The sequence below is a fragment of the Rattus norvegicus genome, chromosome 6, assembly GCF_021556685.1.
Source record: "Rattus norvegicus strain SHRSP/BbbUtx chromosome 6, alternate assembly SHRSP_T2T, whole genome shotgun sequence".
NCBI classification, from domain to species: Eukaryota; Metazoa; Chordata; class Mammalia; order Rodentia; family Muridae; genus Rattus; species Rattus norvegicus.
In genome coordinates this window covers 11,620,634-11,643,319 of record NC_141539.1, presented here as the reverse complement: position 1 = coordinate 11,643,319, position 22,686 = coordinate 11,620,634, and the positions used below count along the sequence as shown (strand labels likewise).

Sequence of the window (22,686 nt, the reverse complement as noted above, 5' to 3'; positions counted from 1 at the left end):
AATCAGTGTGTTTAGTTTGTGAACTAAAGTGAGATAAGCTGTAGGACAGGTGTAGAGGGAACCAGAGGGCCATTCTGGGGTGCTTAGTTTGAATACTGTCTCTGTGTTAATTGTAGCCTAACTATGGGGGCAGAAAGTAAGTTCTCTGGTACTTGTGGAGTGTCATTTAGCTCAGCAAAATGGAAGTTGATTCACTATGTAAAGAAAATCTCCCCATCCTTGGGTTATTGGCTTTTATGAAGAAGATTCTTATCCCTGGTGCTACTGCCAATCTACTTACCAGTGAGGTCTCATTTTCCTGAAACAGAAGTCACCCACTGACACAGGTACTTACATTCCTTGAAATGACAGCCGAAACAAAGCTGGGGAAAATAAGTGTTGCCTTGCAGTATCTTGGCAAGTCTGAAGTCCAACAAGGAATGGGGAGTTAGCATAGTGACAGTTTAAAAGTGGAGCTTGGGGACTGTAGGCATTGATGAACAAATACTAGGTAGGTGGTGCCACAAAGTACCCCAGAGGTAGAGCTCCAGAGTCAAGCAGAGCTGAGGCTCTGAAGTTTCTTTTGGTCACTGTTGATTCAATTATTCAGTAACTCCGAGCCTTAGTGTCTGCCTTTGTTATAAGAAAGTGATGCTGATAATAATAATGATTAGCCTCTCTAATGTTAGCAGTAAAGATGAAATTGTTACAATGTGTGGCATGGAGTACTCTACTGTGTCAGTGGTGCAAAGGCCAGCTGATGGCGGGCACTGGCTTCTTGTTGGGGTCTAGGCCTATGTGGTATTTGGGAGCATGTGTCATGGTGCATCGGTTCAAAATTCAGTTGCAAGGAAATGACCTAAATACAAGAAAACTTAAAAAACAAAAGAGAAACAAAATAAAGTGAACTGAGTGTAGAAAATATCTATCTGAATGAGAATTAGAGGGCATGGTTGCCTCAGCATTTCAACAGAGGTCAAGGGGAACCATTAACCCAACAGCATGGTATCATGGGGATTATACTTATAGTATGGGCATTGCTTTCCAGTGAGGACCAGAAGAATAATTTCATCAAGCAGCTCAGAAGACAATTATTATTATTGTTATTGTTATTGTTATTGTTATTGTTATTATTATTATTATTATTATTATTATTATTATTATTATTATTAACCAAACTCTCATTATATGCTATGCAATGAAATGACACTATTTTAGGAAGAAATCCTGCTAGTATCTTCCAAGTGGCACAGCCATTTTGCATTTGTTCATGTGAGTAAATTTCTTGATGAAAAAAACCCAAACACCCTCCACAGAACTGACTCTATAATCCAGAACATGCCTTAGGCCTTCAGTCAGGAACTCTCTCCATGTATGGATTTTCTTCATGCCACCAATATGTAGCCATTCTACGCTGTGTGACGGCACAAGCCAGACTTCAGGGATTGACATAGAAGACTCACATTTGCCGCTTCAAGTTTGCAAAAGCACAGCAGTGGCTGGGGTAGGTGAGGCTGGCCTCCATGAGGGTGACAAACTTGTCCAGATTAGGGAGCTTTTTCAAGCGGTATGTTGACCTGGCCCTCAGCTTCTTCAGATTTTCTAAGCCATGGTTTGGTAAGGAATGGACCTTTGTCCTTGAGATATCTCTGCAAAGAGAAAAGGTAAAAACATATACCATGGTCATCTTGGGTTGAAAGTTTTCAGCTTCTGGCTAATAGAAAAACAGCGGACATTCTAGAAGGTGAATTTCCGACATAGATGGGAAGGGGTACAGCACATGTAGGCCAGGTCAATATTCAGCTTAGATGTTTGGTTTGCGTAGGAGGAGTCCTGGTTCTACTGGTCCTGATGGGAGGAGTTAGCTAGCAGACTGCCCCTAAGACTGGATAAAACCACATTCTGGTTGGTTTGGGCTCCATCCTTGCTGGTGAGCCATAGAATCAGCCATCTTTCTTCTGTAGTTGATTTGTGCCTGAGATTGAGACCTTTTTCCACCACTGTGAGGCTAGCTATAAAAATATTTCTAATGAACTGAGGTGGTGTCTGTGAGAAGGGAATATTCCATACAGGGAAGAGGCAGTGTAGTCAAACTCAACAGGAAGTCCAGGAGGCAGGTAGATAGGGAATATGAACTTGGTTTTCACAAAGACTTACCTGTTCTATAGCCTGCCCCTGTGCCTGTTAGATTTGCTTTGTAAGAGTGTTTCTCCCTGGGGGAGATAGCAGAAGCTTGGTAGGAGCTGATGCAGTGGACCATCTAACTTAGTTCCTATTCCTATAAGTCTCTGAGTCTTGTCCTTCCTGGCTGCTGCATTAGTGATGGGGTGTACTTCTGGTGTCAACTTCAAAGCTAAGGTCAGTGTCAAGAGCAAGGAGATTAAAATGCCACTGTCTTGGTCCTGTAGAGACCTTTGCTTGGTCATGAATGGGTGTTTCTGATGTGGGTGGTGGCAAGTGATGGCCTGGATGGTTCCTTTCAGTTGTCCCCTCCGCCCCCCCTCAACAGGGTACCCTTGGATAGACTCGAGGAAGAGTCTTTTACTGTTGACTGTAAGTCAAAGTAGTAGGCACTCAAAGCAACATAACTCAAAGTGTGAATATATCATGGGTGCCTCATATGCTCTCACAGCCTGGTGAAAATTGCATTCTCAAAGTCTCCTCCCCTCTTGTCATTCTTTTCCTCAAAAATTTACCATGGCTCTGTATTGTCCAGGGGAACATCCTTGCCGTCTGCTACCTCTTTTTCCCAGCCAAACTTACATTGCTTCTCTGTATACAATGTCACTAGCTTTATATGTCACCCATCTGCCTCCTCATTCTTACAGAAACAATGCTTACCAAGGCTGCCTTTGAGTTCCCATCACCTTGACTTCATAACTATTTTGTGAATATGAAGCATTTTTCCATGAAATGTCCCATCTTAGCACCCCATTCTCTTTAATTTCTTCAGACATCTGCTTTAACTTCCTTCTGATTTTTATTTTATTTCTCTTCTATCTCCCATTTAGACATTGGTATTTATTCAAACACGCACCAGTTCCTTTAGTTTCACACTATCAGATATGTGGCTATGGCTTCCAAATGCATATGCTAGTTCAGAACTGCAGCAAGATACTCCATTCTCCATTGGATCCCCTATTTCAAAGAGTTGCATGAGCATCAAAACTGGACTTAAGCATGTTTCTCTTTTATTGTACCCCTGTTGTTCAAGATAGAAATTTGGGGGTTCTCTTTGACTCGTTCTTCCTCTTCACTTGAATATTAGTCTATCAGCTCAACTGCCCTTTAGTTTTTGTTGTTACTTTAGTGAGGGTCCAGAGTCTCTCAATGGACAGATAAAATGGACTCATACTGCGTCCTCCTGACCATGACTCCAATGCGGTCTTCCCACCATAACCAGAGTAAAAATTTTAGAATGCTAATCACATTGTGATCTCAAATTCTCCAATAAGTCCCCATGATTTTTATGACAAAAGACAAATCATTTGGTACAGTATGCCTGTCCTCTGCCTGGTTTATATTCTATCTGTTTACATTGTCTGTGCTTCACTCTGAATTTCAGGAGGGCTGAACCCTGTCAGGTCTGTTTTTTTTTTTATGCGTACCTTTGTTAACCTGCCAGTGGGAGGCACGTTTTGGGATGGCAAGAGAGCATCTCATTCTGCTTCCTGTCTTAAGTGGCATCTGAATCTTTGCCGGGATTCCAGATGCTTCTAAATAGATCTGCTGACGATCTTCTTCTTTAATTTTCTCTAGTTCCTTGGCTACAGGAAGGCCACTTGTCACTTGCTCTTTAAGTCCTGAGGTTAAAAGTGCTATCTACCACTTGTTGATCGCTGATTAGATAGTCAGGTAGACTGACATTTTCAAAACCAGTAATTGCTTTCATGTAGTCCTTAACTCTTGCTCTCCACAATTAAATGAAATTTCCTCATTCCAATTTAAATCCTCTATACTTACTGATTCCCCCAACCCAATCTATTATTACTGAGAGAAGTACACCACAACCTCCCGTTGTGATTCTGCATTTAAACATTTCTCGTTTTGTTAATTCTTGCTTTATGTAGTCGGTTATTTTTAGGTCCCTATAAATTTAGAGTCTTTTTCCTCATGATTTTCTCCATCTCTAGTAATATCTGCCTCTTACCTCTGAGTCTCCTATTTTCCAGTTGCTCCAGACTGTCACTTGTTAAGAACAGCCCTCCCCCCCCCAGTGTTCTGTTCTGTCTTCTCTTACTCTGTATATCAACCTGGCAAGCCTTGTGAGTATTACAGTCTATATTCTAGCTACTTCTTTGAAACCTATACTCAGTGTTCAGCCACCTCAGAACAATCGCTGCTTGGATAATGAGAAGGTCAATTTCAACACTAAAAACTAAGCTTTTAGACCCTGTGAGAGAGAGACCCAACCGCCTGGTCAGGTGGGCACTCCTGAGGCTGCAGAGCGGAAGAGACCACCAACACTGCTCACCCCTGTCCACATCCCTGGCCCAAGAGGAAACTGTATAAGGCCTCTGGGCTCCCGTGGGGGAGGGCCCAGGAGCGGCAGGACCCCTGTGCCTGAGACACCACCAGAACCTGAAGGAAACAGACTGGATAAACAGTTCTCTGCACCCAAATCCCATGGGAGGGAGAGCTGAACCTTCAGAGAGGCAGACAAGCCTGGAAAACCAGAAGAGACTGCTCTCTGCACACACATCTCCGACGCCAGAGGAAAAAGCCAAAGACCATCTGGAACCCTGGTGCACTGAAGCTCCCGGAAACGGCAGCACAAGACTTCCTGGTTGCTGCCGCTGCAGAGAGCCCGTGGGCAGCACCCCACGAGCGAACTTGAGCCTCGGGACCACAGGTAAGACCAACTTTTCTGCTGCAAGAAAGCTGCCTGGTGAACTCAAGACACAGGCCCACAGGAACAGCTGAAGACCTGTAGAGAGGAAAAACTACACGCCCGAAAGCAGAACACTCTGTCCCCATAACTGACTGAAAGAGAGGAAAACAGGTCTACAGCACTCCTGACACACAGGCTTATAGGACAGTCTAGCCACTGTCAGAAATAGCAGAACAAAGTAACACTAGAGATAATCTGATGGCGAGAGGCAAGCGCAGGAACCCAAGCAACAGAAACCAAGACTACATGGCACCATCGGAGCCCAATTCTCCCATCAAAACAAACATGGAATATCCAAACACACCAGAAAAGCAAGATCTAGTTTCAAAATCATTTTTGATCATGATGCTGGAGGACTTCAAGAAAGACGTGAAGAACTCCCTTAGAGAACAAGTAGAAGCCTACAGAGAGGAATCGCAAAAATGCCTGAAAGAATCGCAAAAATCCCTGAAAGAATTCCAGGAAAACATAAATAAACAAGTAGAAGCCCATAGAGAGGAGACACAAAAATCCCTGAAAGAATTCCAGGAAAACATAAATAAACAAGTAGAAGCCCATAGAGAGGAGACACAAAAATCCCTGAAAGAATTCCAGGAAAACACAATCAAACAGTTGAAGGAATTAAAAATGGAAATAGAAGCAATCAAGAAAGAACACATGGAAACAACCTTGAATATAGAAAACCAAAAGAAGAGACAAGGAGCTGTAGATACAAGCTTCACCAACAGAATACAAGAGATGGAAGAGAGAATCTCAGGAGCAGAAGATTCCATAGAAATCATTGACTCAACTGTCAAAGATAATGTAAAGTGGAAAAAGCTACTGGTCCAAAACATACAGGAAATCCAGGACTCAATGAGAAGATCAAACCTAAGGATAATAGATATAGAAGAGAGTGAAGACTCCCAGCTCAAAGGACCAGTAAATATCTTCAACAAAATCATAGAAGAAAACTTCCCTAACCTAAAAAAAGAGATACCCATAGACATACAAGAAGCCTACAGAACTCCAAATAGATTGGACCAGAAAAGAAACACCTCCCGTCACATAATTGTCAAAACACCAAACGCACAAAATAAAGAAAGAATATTAAAAGCAGTAAGGGAAACAGGTCAAGTAACATATAAAGGGAGACCTATCAGAATCACACCAGACTTCTCGCCAGAAACTATGAAGGCCAGAAGATCCTGGACTGATGTCATACAGACCCTAAGAGAACACAACTGCCAGCCCAGGTTACTGTATCCAGCAAAACTCTCAATTAACATTGATGGAGAAACCAAGATATTCCATGACAAAACCAAATTTACACAATATCTTTCTACAAATCCAGCACTACAAAGGATAATAAATGGTAAAGCCCAACATAAGGAGGCAAGCTATACCCTAGAAGAAGCAAGAAACTAATCGTCTTGGCAACAAAACAAAGAGAATGAAAGCACACAAACATAACCTCACATCCAAATATGAATATAACAGGAAGCAATAATCACTATTCCTTAATATCTCTCAATATCAATGGCCTCAACTCCCCAATAAAAAGACATAGATTAACAAACTGGATACGCAACGAGGACCCTGCATTCTGCTGCCTACAGGAAACACACCTCAGAGACAAAGACAGACACTACCTCAGAGTGAAAGGCTGGAAAACAACTTTCCAAGCAAATGGTCAGAAGAAGCAAGCTGGAGTAGCCATTCTAATATCAAATAAAATCAATTTCCAACTAAAAGTCATCAAAAAAGATAAGGAAGGACACTTCATATTCATCAAAGGAAAAATCCACCAAGATGAACTCTCAATCCTAAATATCTATGTCCCAAATAAAAGGGCACCTACATACGTAAAAGAAACCTTACTAAAGCTCAAAACACACATTGCACCTCACACAATAATAGTGGGAGATTTCAACACACCACTCTCATCAATGGACAGATCATGGAAACAGAAATTAAACAGTGATGTCGACAGACTAAGAGAAGTCATGAGCCAAATGGACTTAACGGATATTTATAGAACATTCTATCCTAAAGCAAAAGGATATACCTTCTTCTCAGCTCCTCATGGTACTTTCTCCAAAATTGACCATATAATTGGTCAAAAAACGGGCCTCAACAGGTACAGAAAGATAGAAATAATCCCATGCGTGCTATCGGACCACCACAGCCTAAAACTGGTCTTCAATAACAATAAGGGAAGAATGCCCACATATACGTGGAAATTGAACAATGCTCTACTCAATGAAAACCTGGTCAAGGAAGAAATAAAGAAAGAAATTAAAAACTTTTTAGAATTTAATGAAAATGAAGATACAACATACCCAAACTTATGGGACACAATGAAAGCTGTGCTAAGAGGAAAACTCATAGCGCTGAGTGCCTGCAGAAAGAAACAGGAAAGAGCATATGTCAGCAGCTTGACAGCACACCTAAAAGCTCTAGAACAAAAAGAAGCAAATACACCCAGGAGGAGTAGAAGGCAGGAAATAATCAAACTCAGAGCTGAAATCAACCAAGTAGAAACAAAAAGGACCATAGAAAGAATCAACAGAACCAAAAGTTGATTCTTTGAGAAAATCAACAAGATAGATAAACCCTTAGCCAGACTAACGAGAGGACACAGAGAGTGCGTCCAAATTAACAAAATCAGAAATGAAAAGGGAGACATAACTACAGATTCAGAGGAAATTCAAAAAATCATCAGATCTTACTATAAAAACCTATATTCAACAAAACTTGAAAATCTTCAGGAAATGGACAATTTCCTAGACAGATACCAGGTATTGAAGTTAAATCAGGAACAGATAAACCAGTTAAACAACCCCATAACTCCTAAGGAAATAGAAGCAGTCATTAAAGGTCTCCCAACCAAAAAGAGCCCAGATCCAGACGGGTTTAGTGCAGAATTCTATCAAACCTTCATAGAAGACCTCATACCAATATTATCCAAACTATTCCACAAAATTGAAACAGATGGAGCACTACCGAACTCCTTCTACGAAGCCACAATTACTCTTATACCTAAACCACACAAAGACACAACAAAGAAAGCGAACTTCAGACCAATTTCCCTTATGAATATCGACGAAAAAATACTCAATAAAATTCTGGCAAACCGAATTCAAGAGCACATCAAAACAATCATCCACCATGATCAAGTAGGCTTCATCCCAGGCATGCAGGGATGGTTTAATATACGGAAAACCATCAACGTGATCCATTATATAAACAAACTGAAAGAACAGAACCACATGATCATTTCATTAGATGCTGAGAAAGCATTTGACAAAATTCAACACCCCTTCATGATAAAAGTCCTGGAAAGAATAGGAATTCAAGGCCCATACCTAAACATAGTAAAAGCCGTATACAGCAAACCAGTTGCTAACATTAAACTAAATGGAGAGAAACTTGAAGCAATCCCACTAAAATCAGGGACTAGACAAGGCTGCCCACTCTCTCCCTACTTATTCAATATAGTTCTTGAAGTTCTAGCCAGAGCAATCAGACAACAAAAGGATGTCAAGGGGATACAGATCGGAAAAGAAGAGGTCAAAATATCACTATTTGCAGATGACATGATAGTATATTTAAGTGATCCCAAAAGTTCCACCAGAGAACTACTAAAGCTGATAAACAACTTCAGCAAAGTGGCTGGGTATAAAATTAACTCAAATAAATCAGTTGCCTTCCTCTATACAAAAGAGAAACAAGCCGAGAAAGAAATTAGGGAAATGACACCCTTCATAATAGACCCAAATAATATAAAGTACCTCGGTGTGACTTTAACCAAGCAAGTAAAAGATCTGTACAATAAGAACTTCAAGACACTGAGGAAAAAAATTGAAGAAGACCTCAGAAGATGGAAAGATCTCCCATGCTCATGGATTGGCAGGATTAATATAGTAAAAATGGCCATTTTACCAAAAGCAATCTACAGATTGAATGCAACCCCCATCAAAATACCAATCCAATTCTTCAAAGAGTTAGACAGAACAATTTGCAAATTCATCTGGAATAACAAAAAACCCAGGATAGCTAAAGCTATCCTCAACAATAAAAGGACTTCAGGGGGAGTCACTATCCCTGAACTCAAGCAGTATTACAGAGCAATAGTGATAAAAACTGCATGGTATTGGTACAGAGACAGACAGATAGACCAATGGAATAGAATTGTAGACCCAGAAATGAACCCACACACCTATGGTCACTTGATTTTTGACAAAGGAGCCAAAACCATCCAATGGAAAAAAGATAGCATTTTCAGCAAATGGTGCTGGTTCAACTGGAGGGCAACATGTAGAAGAATGCAGATCGATCCATCCTTATCACCCTGTACAAAGCTTAAGTCCAAGTGGATCAAGGACCTCCACATCAAACCAGACACACTCAAACTAATAGAAGAAAAACTAGGGAAGCATCTGGAACACATGGGCACTGGAAAAAATTTCCTGAACAAACACCAATGTCTTATGCTCTAAGATCAAGAATCGACAAATGGGATCTCATAAAACTGCAAAGCTTCTGTAAGGCAAAGGACACTGTGGTTAGGACAAAACGGCAACCAACAGATTGGGAAAAGATCTTTACCAATCCTACAACAGATAGAGGCCTTATATCCAAAATATACAAAGAACTCAAGAAGTTAGACCGCAGGGAAACAAATAACCCTATTAAAAAATGGGGTTCAGAGCTAAACAAAGAATTCACAGCTGAGGAATGCCGAATGGCTGAGAAACACCTAAAGAAATGTTCAACATCTTTAGTCATAAGGGAAATGCAAATCAAAACAACCCTGAGATTTCACCTCACACCAGTGAGAATGGCTAAGATCAAAAACTCAGGTGACAGCAGATGCTGGCGAGGATGCGGAGAAAGAGGAACACTCCTCCATTGTTGGTGGGATTGCAGACTGGTAAAACCATTCTGGAAATCAGTCTGGAGGTTCCTCAGAAAATTGGACATTGAACTGCCTGAGGATCCAGCTATACCTATCTTGGGCATATACCCAAAAGATGCCCCAACATATTAAAAAGACACGTGCTCCACTATGTTCATCGCAGCCTTATTTATAATAGCCAGAAGCTGGAAAGAACCCAGATGCCCTTCAACAGAGGAATGGATACAGAAAATTTGGTACATCTACACAATGGAATATTACTCTGCTATAAAAAACAACAAGTTTATGAAATTCGTAGTCAAATGGTTGGAACTGGAAAATATCATCCTGAGTGAGCTAACCCAATCACAGAAAGACATACATGGTATGCACTCATTGATAAGTGGCTATTAGCCCAAATGCTTGAATTACCCTAGATCCCTAGAACAAACGAAACTCAAGACGGATGATCAAAATGTGAATGCTTCACTCCTTCTTTAAATGAGGAAAAAGAATACCCTTGGCAGGGAAGGGAGAGGCAAAGATTAAAACAGAGACTGAAGGAACACCCATTCAGAGCCTGCCCCACAGGTGGCCCATATATATACAGCCACCCAATTGGACAAGATGGATGAAGCAAAGAAGTGCAGACCGACAGGAGCCGGATGTAGATCGCTCCTGAGAGACACAGCCAGAATACAGCAAATACAGAGGCGAATGCCAGCAACAAACCACTGAACTGAGAATAGGTCCCCCGTTGAAGGAATCAGAGAAAGAACTGGAAGAGCTTGAAGGGGCTCGAGACCCCAAAAGTACAACAATGCCAAGCAACCAGAGCTTCCAGGGACTAAGCCACTACCTAAATACTATACATGGACTGACCCTGGACTCTGACCCCATAGGTAGCAATGAATATCCTAGTAAGAGCACCAGTGGAAGGGGAAGCCCTGGGTCCTGCTACGACTGGACCCCCAGTGAACTAGACTATGGGGGGAGGGCGGCAATGGGGGGAGGGTTGGGAGGGGAACACCCATAATGAAGGGGAGGGGGGAGGGGGATGTTTGCCCGGAAACCGGGAAAGGGAATAACACTTGAAATGTATATAAGAAATACTCAAGTTAATAAAAAAAAAAAAAACAAAAAAAAACTAAGCTTTTGATTCAAAGAAGAAAAATCTGTGTCACCTGAAGCAGGTTGGATATTCCAACTTGTCATAAACAAATTTAGATGGCACCCTTGACTCCTGTCTTTTGGATTCCATATTCAAACTTAGATAAATATCCTATATATACATAAGCGAAGTATTAGTGTTTTTCACTCATCGCTATTCCTATAGGGAGCAGCTTCAGATTCTCTGAGGTATGCTTTCTTATCCTTTTTCTCCTCTCCTCTCCTCTCCTCTCCTCTCCTCTCCTCTCCTCTCCTCTCCTCTCCTCTCCTCTCCTCTCCTCTCCTCTCCTCTCCTCTTCTTTTTCCTTTTTTCCCCTTCAAGTCAGGGTTTTTCTGTGTTGTAGCCCTTGTCTGTCCCAGAACTTACTTTCTAGACCAGGCTGGCCTCAAAGGTAGAAATACGACATTTGATTTTATAATTCCTTTATAAAAAATGCTCTTCACTCCTACATGGGAAAATATATGGAGTGTAATACAATAAACATTAATTTTTACATTCTTATGAGTATAAGTGATTGTAACTCAACTGGTTAATCTTGGATTAAGGGATACCCAGAGAGCTGGGAAAACATTATTTTGGAGTATCTATGGGGATTGCCAGAAGATTGTACTTGAATTGGCAGAGTTTGGGGAAAATTTGGTTTTAATCAATGTGGGTTGGCAAATTCATACTGCCTCACGCATTTGGAACTGGCATCTTTCTTTTATCATTCTTCATATAACAAAAGTCCAGATTCAGCAGCCTTAGGACTTGCACCAGCAACTCCTTGGTTTCTCTGATGTTGGGCTGAGGATTTGAGTTTGGACTATGCCATACTACCAGATTCCCTGGCTCTCTCAGCTGTAATAGTCTAGAAAGGACCTCTCAGCTATCACATTTATGTGCGCTAACTACCCTGATGAATCTCATCTCATGGATCTGTACATGTCTCAGTCATAGGTTACATGTCTCTGGAGAATTGTAATTAATGCAATCATTATGTGGTTAGTGACATTTTGGCTAATATTTCAGATATTCCCAGAGTATAAAACAAAACAAACAAACAAACAAAACAAAACAAAACACAGTGAAGGCTATGATGGACAATCATGTTTTAAGGAACACAGGGAACTATGGGATAGGATTAAAACTCTGAGTTTTGACAACCAGACAGAAATTTAGAATCTATACAAGACAGAAAAATAATTCAAGATCTGTAGTTTTCTAGTCTTGAGAATAGTGTTGAATCCATATATACAGTACATGCAGAAACACAGACACACACACACACACACATGCTATATGTAGGTATTCAACTATATGTAAGTATTCAACAGATTGAACATGAAATGAACTGGACACAAAAGAGACTGCAGACGAACAACAATGGTGCGGCGACTACAATTTTGCCTCTCTTTATAAACTCTTATCTTTTCACACTGTCACTTCACCAGTCACAAGTCATCATGTATAGTATAGTAGACCCTGCCTGTAACCTTAGTAACAGAGTGGCTGAATCAGGAGGACTGATGGGATTTTGAGGGTAGCCTGAATTATACAATGAGTTCCAGGCCAGCCTAGGCTACAGGGTAAGGCAGGTTCAAACTCCAAATCCAAACCAAAGTCACAGTGTTGCAATCAGCACTCTGCTCTGTAGCAAAAGTCTACATTGAGAGGACGAGGTAGAGACTAAAGTGGCCTTCTCCTTTAGCCAGGCAAGACTTCCAGAGGAAAGAGGAGCTCATTAATACACCCACAAAACCTTCAACCTAAAATTTGTCTTACCTACAAGATGTGCAGGAATTATGATGGAGCTGAGACTGAGGAAACAGCCAACCAGTGACTGCCCCAACTTGAGACCCATCCCATGTGAGAGAGCCAACTTCTGACACCATTAACAATACTCTGCTATGCTTGCAAAAAGAAACCTAGCATAACTGTCTCCTGAGTGACTTCATCCAGTAGTGGATGGAGGCCGATGCAGAGACCCACAGCCGAACATCAGGTGGAGTTTGAGGAACCTTGTGGAAGAGTGGGAGACAGAATTGAGCAAGCTGATGGGGTCAAGAACACCACAGGAAGGCCTACGGAGTCAACTGATTTGGGCCTACGGCAGCTCATAGAGACTGGGCCACCAGCTAGCAGAGCCTGGAACTAGGCCCTTTATATATTTGTAGCAAATGTGCAGCTTGGTCTTCATGTGGGTCCCCTAACAAGTGGAGATCAGGCTACCCTGGTCTCTGTTCCCTGACATTGAATCCCCTTCTCCTACCTGGACTGCCTGGTAGGGCCTTAGGGCGAGAGGATGTGCCCAGTACTGCTAGGCCTAGATGTCCCAGGGTGGGGAGATACCCAAGGAGCACTCCTCTTCTTTGAGGAGAAGCAGAGGGGACAATGGAAGGAAAAATTTGTAAGTGTGGGACTTGGAGAAGGTGAGAGGCTGTGATCAGGATGTAAAGTGAATAAAAATAAATAAATTATTGAGAAAAAAAAGAAAATTTACAGTGTGCTTATTTCACAAGTAGGCAGCATTTATTCTCCACCCCAACTTCAGAGCAGGCACCGTTTTGGTTTGTTTTAAGTTTCTCTGTTCCTTACACCTGTCCCTATGCTAGACACACAGTGGCAGATCTGCTACTGAATCCTTAGTGAGTATTTGACAATGTTCAATTCTGACCTCATCCCACACAGGTGGCAGGGTTGTGGACTGTTTGCCTAACCCTTCCTTGTCTTTTAGCCTGGTCAGGCAGAATAACTACAGTTTTTCATTTTAAAGTATTATTTTGGTTAGTATTTTGAAATACGCTGTATTTTGGCAATGAATAGTTTTGAAACTTTAGACCATTAGCAGGACTAACAGAGACACCACAGGCTGATGGCTGGGTCTTAGAGATTTAGTAATCCTAAATTGTTTTGGCATTGCTAGGATTCTTGGCATTGAGGTACAGAGTGGCAAGGGAGAGAGCAGTAGGTAATGACACTGGCATAGGAGAAGCAGGAGTTAAATAGTGCTGCATGCCCCTTTAATAAAGTCTGTTATAGCCACTGCCACAAATGTGATTTGAACAATTTCTATTTTTTCCCAGCAAAGATGTTATTACAGGTCAATCATTTCCATAAGTGAGAGCGCATTTCTGCTGTATTCTACATTGACAGATGGCTAGAAGACCTCTCTTTCATGATCCCAGGCGGGATAAAAAGGCAATTTACTATCTATAGGACTGTGGGTACACTGGTAATGGAAGAGAATCATTTTTATACAAATAACTCAGTGTTTGAATCTGAACTATCAGGTGAATCTGAGCTATAGCCAAATCAATTTGATAAACCATCAGAATATGATTGTACTGACTCCAGCCTGCAAAGGCAACACATTACATTTTCCCCACAGGAAACTGTTTCCCAAGGAAACAGCAATTGCTTGATTGCTTAAAGAAGTCCAGCTCTAGTGAGTTCAGAATATCGGGTGAGAACTTAGATGGCTGCCGATGCTCAGGGTCAAGACTCACAAGGGGAATTGAAGATGCTATGCCTTTGAAACGTGATGGAGCCTGTCTGCCTGCCCCCGGCTTCCCACATCCTTTCGTCTTTTCAATCAAACAGATTAGACATGTATGTTCAGAGGCTCACTCTTCTTCATGTAGCTAGAATTTTTGCCTTCAGGAAGAATCAGCCATCAGTTTGAGTGATTGAGCGTCCCCAATTCCCTTAGAAGCTTTCATACTTATCTGCTGGAGACCAAGGAAAAGGAAGACACACCATCGCGGATGCTGTGGTGGCTGAACAAAGCAATTCTCAAAGCTGACTCCAGAGCAGGATGCTAGAGCAGCTTCTGGGTCTACTAGCATCAGCACCACTGGCGTACATCGTTAGAGATACCAGTTCCTAACACACACCCCCCCCCCCCGCCTTGAGATTTTGAATCATTCCTCCCCAACTTTTGAGACAGCGTCTCAGGCTTCAACTTGCTATGCGGCCGCCTCTACCTCTAGTTCAGCAATTACAAGTGTGTGCCACCATACCTGATTTCATACAGGGCTGGGGATCAAACCCAGGGCTCTGTACCTTGCATATAAGCACTCTACTAACTGATGTATGCCAGAGTCAATGAATCTAGAGTTCTTAGTGTCAGGATTAGCAATTTATAGTTTAAAAATCCTCCAGAGGCTTATGATGTGCAATCACACTTTGAAACCCTGCTGCAGCTCAGTCAGAAGTCACTCACAACTCAGATGCCTCAGAGCTGTGTTCTATTGCAAGATCTGCCCTAGGCTGATGTACATAACCTGGCTCCTCCTGAGGGTCAGCCACATGCAAAGACTGCTTATGTAGAGGCATGCTTCTCTGACTTATTTAAGCATAACTTTAAGGACCCATTTCGATTCTAAGGCTCCCTGTGGGATGCACTGATCTGTTATAAATGCTTTGCCATTCAGTAACCCGCAGCCAGATTGGGATTCGGCTGACTATTCCTCATCTACCCAGAGAGCATGTAGTGGACCTCCTGACTTGAGAAGCCTGGAACACTATTTTTTTTGGGGGGGTAAGAGTTAGGGATCTGACCCAAGACCCAGCTCAACTCGTGATTTGAGCAGCAGCGGCTGTGTTGTGGGCTGTTTAAGCATGACCCTATTTCCTCTCACTTGTTTAAAGCCACTGGAAGAAGGTGGTCACCAAACCCCCCACTGGGCAAGTCTAATAGAGTCGCTGCACAACATTGCAGAAGTAGAAAATGAGATAGATAGGCCATCATCTGCCTGCATTCCACTTGTCGAGGAGACAGGCATGAAGGACATTTGGAATGACCTCAGACTTGCAGAAGGGGAGGCAGGAAGTTAAAGTGATAACTTGAACTTGAAGTCACAGAAGGAAATTAGCAGTTACATGCTGGGATTTCAGCCAGGTTCTTGTGCACATATCCTTATACATTGACATGAAAAGGCAAGGGATATATGGGATATTATTCTTGCTTAATACCATTTGAGGGTGCCTTTTGAGACAAGACTTGAGGTCAGGAAATCCTCAGACTGACTACATAACTGACTCAGGCCAGCTGCAGCTCATGGAAATCCTCCTGTGTTTGCCTCCAGAGTTCCGGGGTTATCCGAGTGTTACCAGGCTTTGCTACCATTTTGAGTCAATTAAAGCGTTTCTTAATTTCACTGGATTTCTACACAATTTGTTTTCCTAATTCTATGCACATATATTCCAGCAACAGGGGGGATGGCAACACAGCCTTATAAAGGGCAGGGCCCTACAGAATTGCTTCTGCTGACTCCATTTCTTTTGCTTCCATTCACATCAGGGATGTGTGGGAGATTTGTATCTTGTGGTCTCTGTTAGCATTCTGAGGAGACACATGGTCAGTGTCTGGCCTGGATACTGCTGATGCAGCCTCAGCACATGCTCACATGAGCCATGTGTCTGTATCAGTGACCTGTGCTCCTAGGATGAGAAGACGATGGTCATAATTATTTTCCTTCTACTTCAGTTTGCTCTCTGTTGTTGGAGGTCTGATGACTAACTTGCACATGTCTTAGTAGATGTATTCATGGTAGAAACACATGTGAATGTGAGGCATCTGGACTGGTTTATGCCTCAAGCTGTGCTGTTTATAGTTATATTGTGACCCTCAGTGGGTCACTTTCCTTCCCTGGTCCTGGAGGCCTCAGCTTGATAATGAGCCGGCTCTGACTCATATCCAAGGCAGCATTTTCAGGAGCACACAATAGGTTATGGCTCTGCAGATCCAGCAGGCTTCATATTGAAAACATATCCCACTGCTGACATGTTCTGCCAAGAACAGAGAGCAGTGTCCACACAGGAAGAGCCAAAGCATTCAGGACTTGTAGCTAGGTGACATGGGTGAACTTCTAGCCATCCGCAGAGCATCAGAGGTACTGAGAGAGTCTGCTTGTTTTCCAAGAACTCTCGGGACAGAATACATTGATCGCTATGGGTTATAAATACTCCATGAACACTTGGACTATGTTCCTAGTACTCTTTACTGTGCCCGACATTGTACTTTAAACCAACATCATAATCTGATATATTAAGTCATATTATTACCTGATTCCCCTTCCATAAAATATAATGTCCTTGGGATGAAGAACTTCATTTGGTTTCCTGTACTATATGGTATTGCTCTCTTAAATACTACAAGTAGAAGTTACGCATCTATCTATCTATCTATCTATCTATCTATCTATCTATCTATCTATCTATCTATCTATCTATCTATCTATCTACGCATATGTATATGATATGTCTGTGGGTACATGTCTATGGGTATATGTCTTTAAGCCTCAGACCGTAATAAATAGATGCCACTGGTTTTCCTGCCCTTTAAGTAAGAAAGCTGGGGCTTAGACAGGGAAAGGACTGAGTCGTAACCACGGTTGTCTGCCCTGACAGCTTGGCTTTAAAGCAGTGCTTCCTCTTGTCTCTGTGTTGCTGTCTCAGCTCTGGCACTTTAGATTAATGTTTGAATTTAGGATGATAAATCTTTCTTAACACATACTTTCTTGTCTTCAAAAGGTAGAGCCTATCTCAGAATTACAGCACACCCCTTATCATCAATAAGAAACATTTGCGGAGTTACTGTCCTGCCACACAGAACATGATTCTGAAAATACGAAGATTCTTTTACAAAAGAGAAAGCTGGCCATTTGTGAATGTGAAAGTGATGTCTGCCCAGGTAAGTGACTATGCCTATGATGACTGGTAAATAAGAGGACAGGAGTGTGGCTACCACATGTCTGCATAGAACTTAGATGGGGGTTCGGGGGAAGCCATAGTTGTGGTATAGGCATAGTTATTTGTTTGCCAGCCTTCCTGCACCTCGTTTCTTCCCTTTATGTGCCTCTCTTCCTGAAGAACATTCTTTAGTTAATCCAGTAGATCTTGCTTAGAGTCCAGGAAAGCACATTAAAAAAGACCTTGGTAACTGTGATGCAGTGGCCTTCTCCGCTCTGCATCACAGAGACAACGGGAGCTGCAGGGGGAAGTCACTGATGGTTTGGTTTCTAGAGAGACTTGGAGGAGACTCGGGGCTTAAGAGATCATCCATGAAGGGGCAGAGATAAGAAGAGAAGAGGAGCAAAGCTACTTGTGAAGGAAGTTGGGAATGTGAAAGAGTCAGAGGGGAAGAAGTTCTGACACAAGGGGGCAAGGCACTGATGTAGTCCACTGGATCTGGGAAGAGGATCCCAGAATAATGTGTGTGTGTGCATCTCACTCCATTGAGTGGACATGTTTATTTATCCTAGGTATTGAGGATAAGGAAGGAGAATCAAGCTTTCCTTGTCAAGGAAGAGACACGTAGCAGAATGCCTGGCTGTACCATTGGTCTCACCATTTAGTTCCAAATCCATTCTATACAACTTACGTTGTGTTTGAGAGAGTTGGTTAACTCCTCCAGGTAATCCAGTTTACCTTTCTTCAGAATGACAACAATGACTCTTATCCCAGTGGGCTTCATAAGGATTAATTGAGATACACTTTAACCTCTTAGAACACGGTCCGAGACTCAGGACATGTTTATTTCATATTACTCTCACCAGTGTACTCTAAGTTGTCCCACAAATCTTTGCAGGTATCACAAATCAAAGTTGACCTTGTTTGGCTTCCCTATTTTGTAAGTTTCTTTAAGGTGGAGAAAGTTGACTTCTAACTCATACAAGCTGAGCTCTTCTGCATGGAAATGAACGGAGTTACTCACAAAATGACTGGCCCAGAGGCTCCCTGGAAAACGTCATTAGGCAATTCTTCCAAATTATTGTTATCGCTTAGATTCCTGGGGGTGGAGTTGGAGAAAGAATAAGAAAAAGAAAACCACATAAATATCCCTGTTGTAAGAGCCATTTCCCTCTAAATGGCCTGGGAGAGCAGTCAGGACTACTTACAGTTCATCTAGCTGAGTTCCGTTGAATGCACAGTTGTGTATTTCTTCAATCCCATTCTTACTCAGCCATCTGAAATAAAAGCCCATTAAAAACTTAATAATGTCGGATACAGACAATACAGGGGATTTGTAATTGGATTGGAGCAGGGTCAGACAGCAGAGTTAGTAGCATAAAAAAGATGCAACTCTTAAGCTCAGGGATGGACCGGGAGTGACTCATGCTGGTTTACCACTATGTAACCTCTTTGTATGTTTTGAAGTTTGCATTATGTCTGTATGTTATCTCTTCCCAGGAATAACTAGGCTTCATGGAGAAGAATTAATAAACATTTAGTTTTTTTTAAGGCACACTGTATGCTCTACCTATAAGATCTTTGTACACTTCGCCCACATACAGAGAAAATTCTAGAGGAAGATCAAAGATCTCCCCTGACTTGAAGGATGGAAACCATAATTACTGAACAAATATTTCTAAGACAGAGAAAGGGTGATTTTGTTCACCTTTCCCTGTGGCTTTATGCTTTTCACCCATGCTCGCCCACAGCAACGGGACTGGCTGTCATCAAAGTGATCTAATTAAATTGTCAGACAACCTGAACATCTCCAGTGACCCATGGGGCCCTGGTTATTGGAGGTTTGTGGAGGTGGCTGTGGGTTATGGCAGAAAGGATGGGAAATCAATTACAGAAACTGTGGGCTGTGGCGGGATGAGCTTGTGAGAGTGGCCACTGCTGAACTCTGGGAGGTGGGACTGGTTTACGAAGTTGTGCTCATTGTACTGAGACGGCTGAGAAGCAGGTTTGCTTGGACAGGGGTGCCTCAGGCCACCTGGGGCCATAGGGTATGTCCTGTTGCCCCTCTTGAGTGGATTTTCGAACAAAACAACTTCACAGTCAGGAAAGCCAGCTCTGAGCCTTGAATACCCGCTCTTGCTTGTGCACAGCCTCTCTTCTTGCCAGGTTTGGTGGGTTTACTAACAGCCTGTTCTAAGAGCTGACACAGAGAAGCTAGGTTGGGACTCCAAACATTTCTTAGGCTGTGTTGGGAAGCTAGAAGACCGTTCAAAAAATCACAGGTGGACAACTATGTGTCTTTGTCTCCCATCTTCCTGAAAGCCACTGAGCTAACAAACCTAGAGAGAAGGAAAGTATATCTATCTTTCACCTAAAAGGTGGCATCTCCTGACAAAGGAGTGACTGTGCACTCCATCTTACTCCCCAAACCCCACTCTACCACCACTACCCTGAAAGGTTTCTCCCAGAAACACTTAGACTGTGGATACATCATATCCAGGGTGGTGACATTCACTGGGTCAGCAATCTCTAACCTGTGGGATGCTTATCTATTCATTGTGGTTTGACATCAACCACAAGTGTCAACAAAATTTCTCTACCTTATGGACCAAGAGACAAGATTAAAGATGCTATTTGCTTTATATACGTTCTCTTAAGGTGAGGTCGTGAATTTTATTGAACAAATACAAAATATAGTAGTTAAGTTAAAAAAAAACTTTTATAATATATGCCAACTGTAGAAGCCAGTCTTAGCTAGAAGCTGAAGTTGACCTATGCACTTTAATTGTCCGATTCTGAATCTTTGCCCAGGCCTGTATAGGCTCTACCTACTTACCTATAGACTAGACAATTGATTTTTTTTCTTTTTTTTTTCTTTTTATTTTTTATTAACTTGAGTATTTCTTATATACATTTCGAGTGTTATTCCCTTTCCCGGTTTCCGGGCAAACATCCCACTCCCCCCTCCCATTCCTTATGGGTGTTCCCCTCCCAACCCTCCCCCCATTGCCACCCTCCCCCCATAGACTAGTTCACTGGGGGTTCAGTCTTAGCAGGACCCAGGGCTTCCCCTTCCACTGGTGCTCTTACTAGGATATTCATTGCTACCTATGGGGTCAGAGTCCAGGGTCAGTCCATGTATAGTCTTTAGGTAGTGGCTTAGTCCCTGGAAGCTCTGGTTGCTTGGCATTGTTGTACTTTTGGGGTCTCGAGCCCCTTCAAGCTCTTCCAGTTCTTTCTCTGATTCCTTCAACAGGGGACCTATTCTCAGTTCAGTGGTTTGCTGCTGGCATTCGCCTCTGTATTTGCTGTATTCTGGCTGTGTCTCTCAGGAGCGATCTACATCCGGCTCCTGTCGGTCTGCACTTCTTTGCTTCATCCATCTTGTCTAATTGGGTGGCTGTATATGTATGGGTCACATGTGGGGCAGGCTCTGAATGGGTGTTCCTTCAGTCTCTGTTTTAATCTTTGCCTCTCCCTTCCCTGCCAAGGGTATTCTTTTTCCTCATTTAAAGAAGGAGTGAAGCATTTACATCTTGATCATCCGTCTTGAGTTTCGTTTGTTCTAGGGATCTAGGGTAATTCAAGTATTTGGGCTAATAGCCACTTATCAATGAGTGCATACCATGTATGTCTTTCTGTGATTGGGTTAGCTCACTCAGGATGATATTTTCAAGTTCCAACCATTTGCCTACGAATTTCATAAACTCGTTGTTTTTGATAGCTGAGTAATATTCCATTGTGTAGATGTACCACATTTTCTGTATCCATTCCTCTGTTGAAGGGCATCTGGGTTCTTTCCAGCTTCTGGCTATTATAAATAAGGCTGCGATGAACATAGTGGAGCACGTGTCTCTTTTATATGTTGAGGCATCTTTTGGGTATATGCCCAAGAGAGGTATAGCTGGATCCTCAGGCAGTACAATGTCCAATTTTCTGAGGAACCTCCAGACTGATTTCCAGAATGGTTTTACCAGTCTGCAATCCCACCAACAATGGAGGAGTGTTCCTCTTTCTCCACATCCTCGCCAGCATCTGCTGTCACCTGAGTTTTTGATCTTAGCCATTCTCACTGGTGTGAGGTGAAATCTCAGGGTTGTTTTGATTTGCATTTCCCTTATGACTAAAGATGTTGAACATTTCTTTAGGTGTTTCTCAGCCATTCGGCATTCCTCAGCTGTGAATTCTTTGTTTAGCTCTGAACCCCATTTTTTAATAGGGTTATTTGTTTCCTTGCGGTCTAACTTCTTGAGTTCTTTGTATATTTTGGATATAAGGCCTCTATCTGTTGTAGGATTGGTAAAGATCTTTTCCCAATCTGTTGGTTGCCGTTTTGTCCTAACCACAGTGTCCTTTGCCTTACAGAAGCTTTGCAGTTTTATGAGATCCCATTTGTCGATTCTTGATCTTAGAGCATAAGCCATTGGTGTTTTGTTCAGGAAATTTTTTCCAGTGCCTATGTGTTCCAGATGCTTCCCTAGTTTTTCTTCTATTAGTTTGAGTGTGTCTGGTTTGATGTGGAGGTCCTTGATCCACTTGGACTTAAGCTTTGTACAGGGTGATAAGCATGGATCGATCTGCATTCTTCTACATGTTGCCCTCCAGTTGAACCAGCTCCATTTCCTGAAAATGCTATCTTTTTTCCATTGGATGGTTTTGGCTCCTTTGTCAAAAATCAAGTGACCATAGGTGTGTGGGTTCATTTCTGGGTCTTAAATTCAATTCCATTGGTCTATCTGTCAGTCTCTGTACCAATACCATGCAGTTTTTATCACTATTGCTCTGTAATACTGCTTGAGTTCAGGGATAGTGATTCCCCCTGAAGTCCTTTTATTGTTGAGGATAGCTTTAGCTATCCTGGGTTTTTTGTTATTCCAGATGAATTTGCAAATTGTTCTGTCTAACTCTTTGAAGAATTGGATTGGTATTTTGATGGGGATTGCATTCAATCTGTAGATTGCTTTTGGTAAAATGGCCATTTTTACTATATTAATCCTGCCAATCCATGAGCATGGGAGATCTTTCCATCTTCTGAGGTCTTCTTCAATTTCTTTCCTCAGTGTCTTGAAGTTCTTATTGTACAGATCTTTT

At 42.1% G+C, this 22,686-nt stretch overlaps 1 protein-coding gene across 1 annotated transcript in view; it reads right to left on the bottom strand.

The window, feature by feature from the left end:
* Fshr (follicle stimulating hormone receptor) overlaps positions 1 to 22,686 on the bottom strand; it is a 209,196-nt gene that overhangs the window by 2,901 nt on the left and 183,609 nt on the right. Inside the window, 3 exon segments of the mRNA NM_199237.2 lie at positions 1,443 to 1,628; positions 18,620 to 18,694; positions 18,804 to 18,872. Coding sequence (NP_954707.1) covers positions 1,443 to 1,628; positions 18,620 to 18,694; positions 18,804 to 18,872 — 330 coding nt within the window.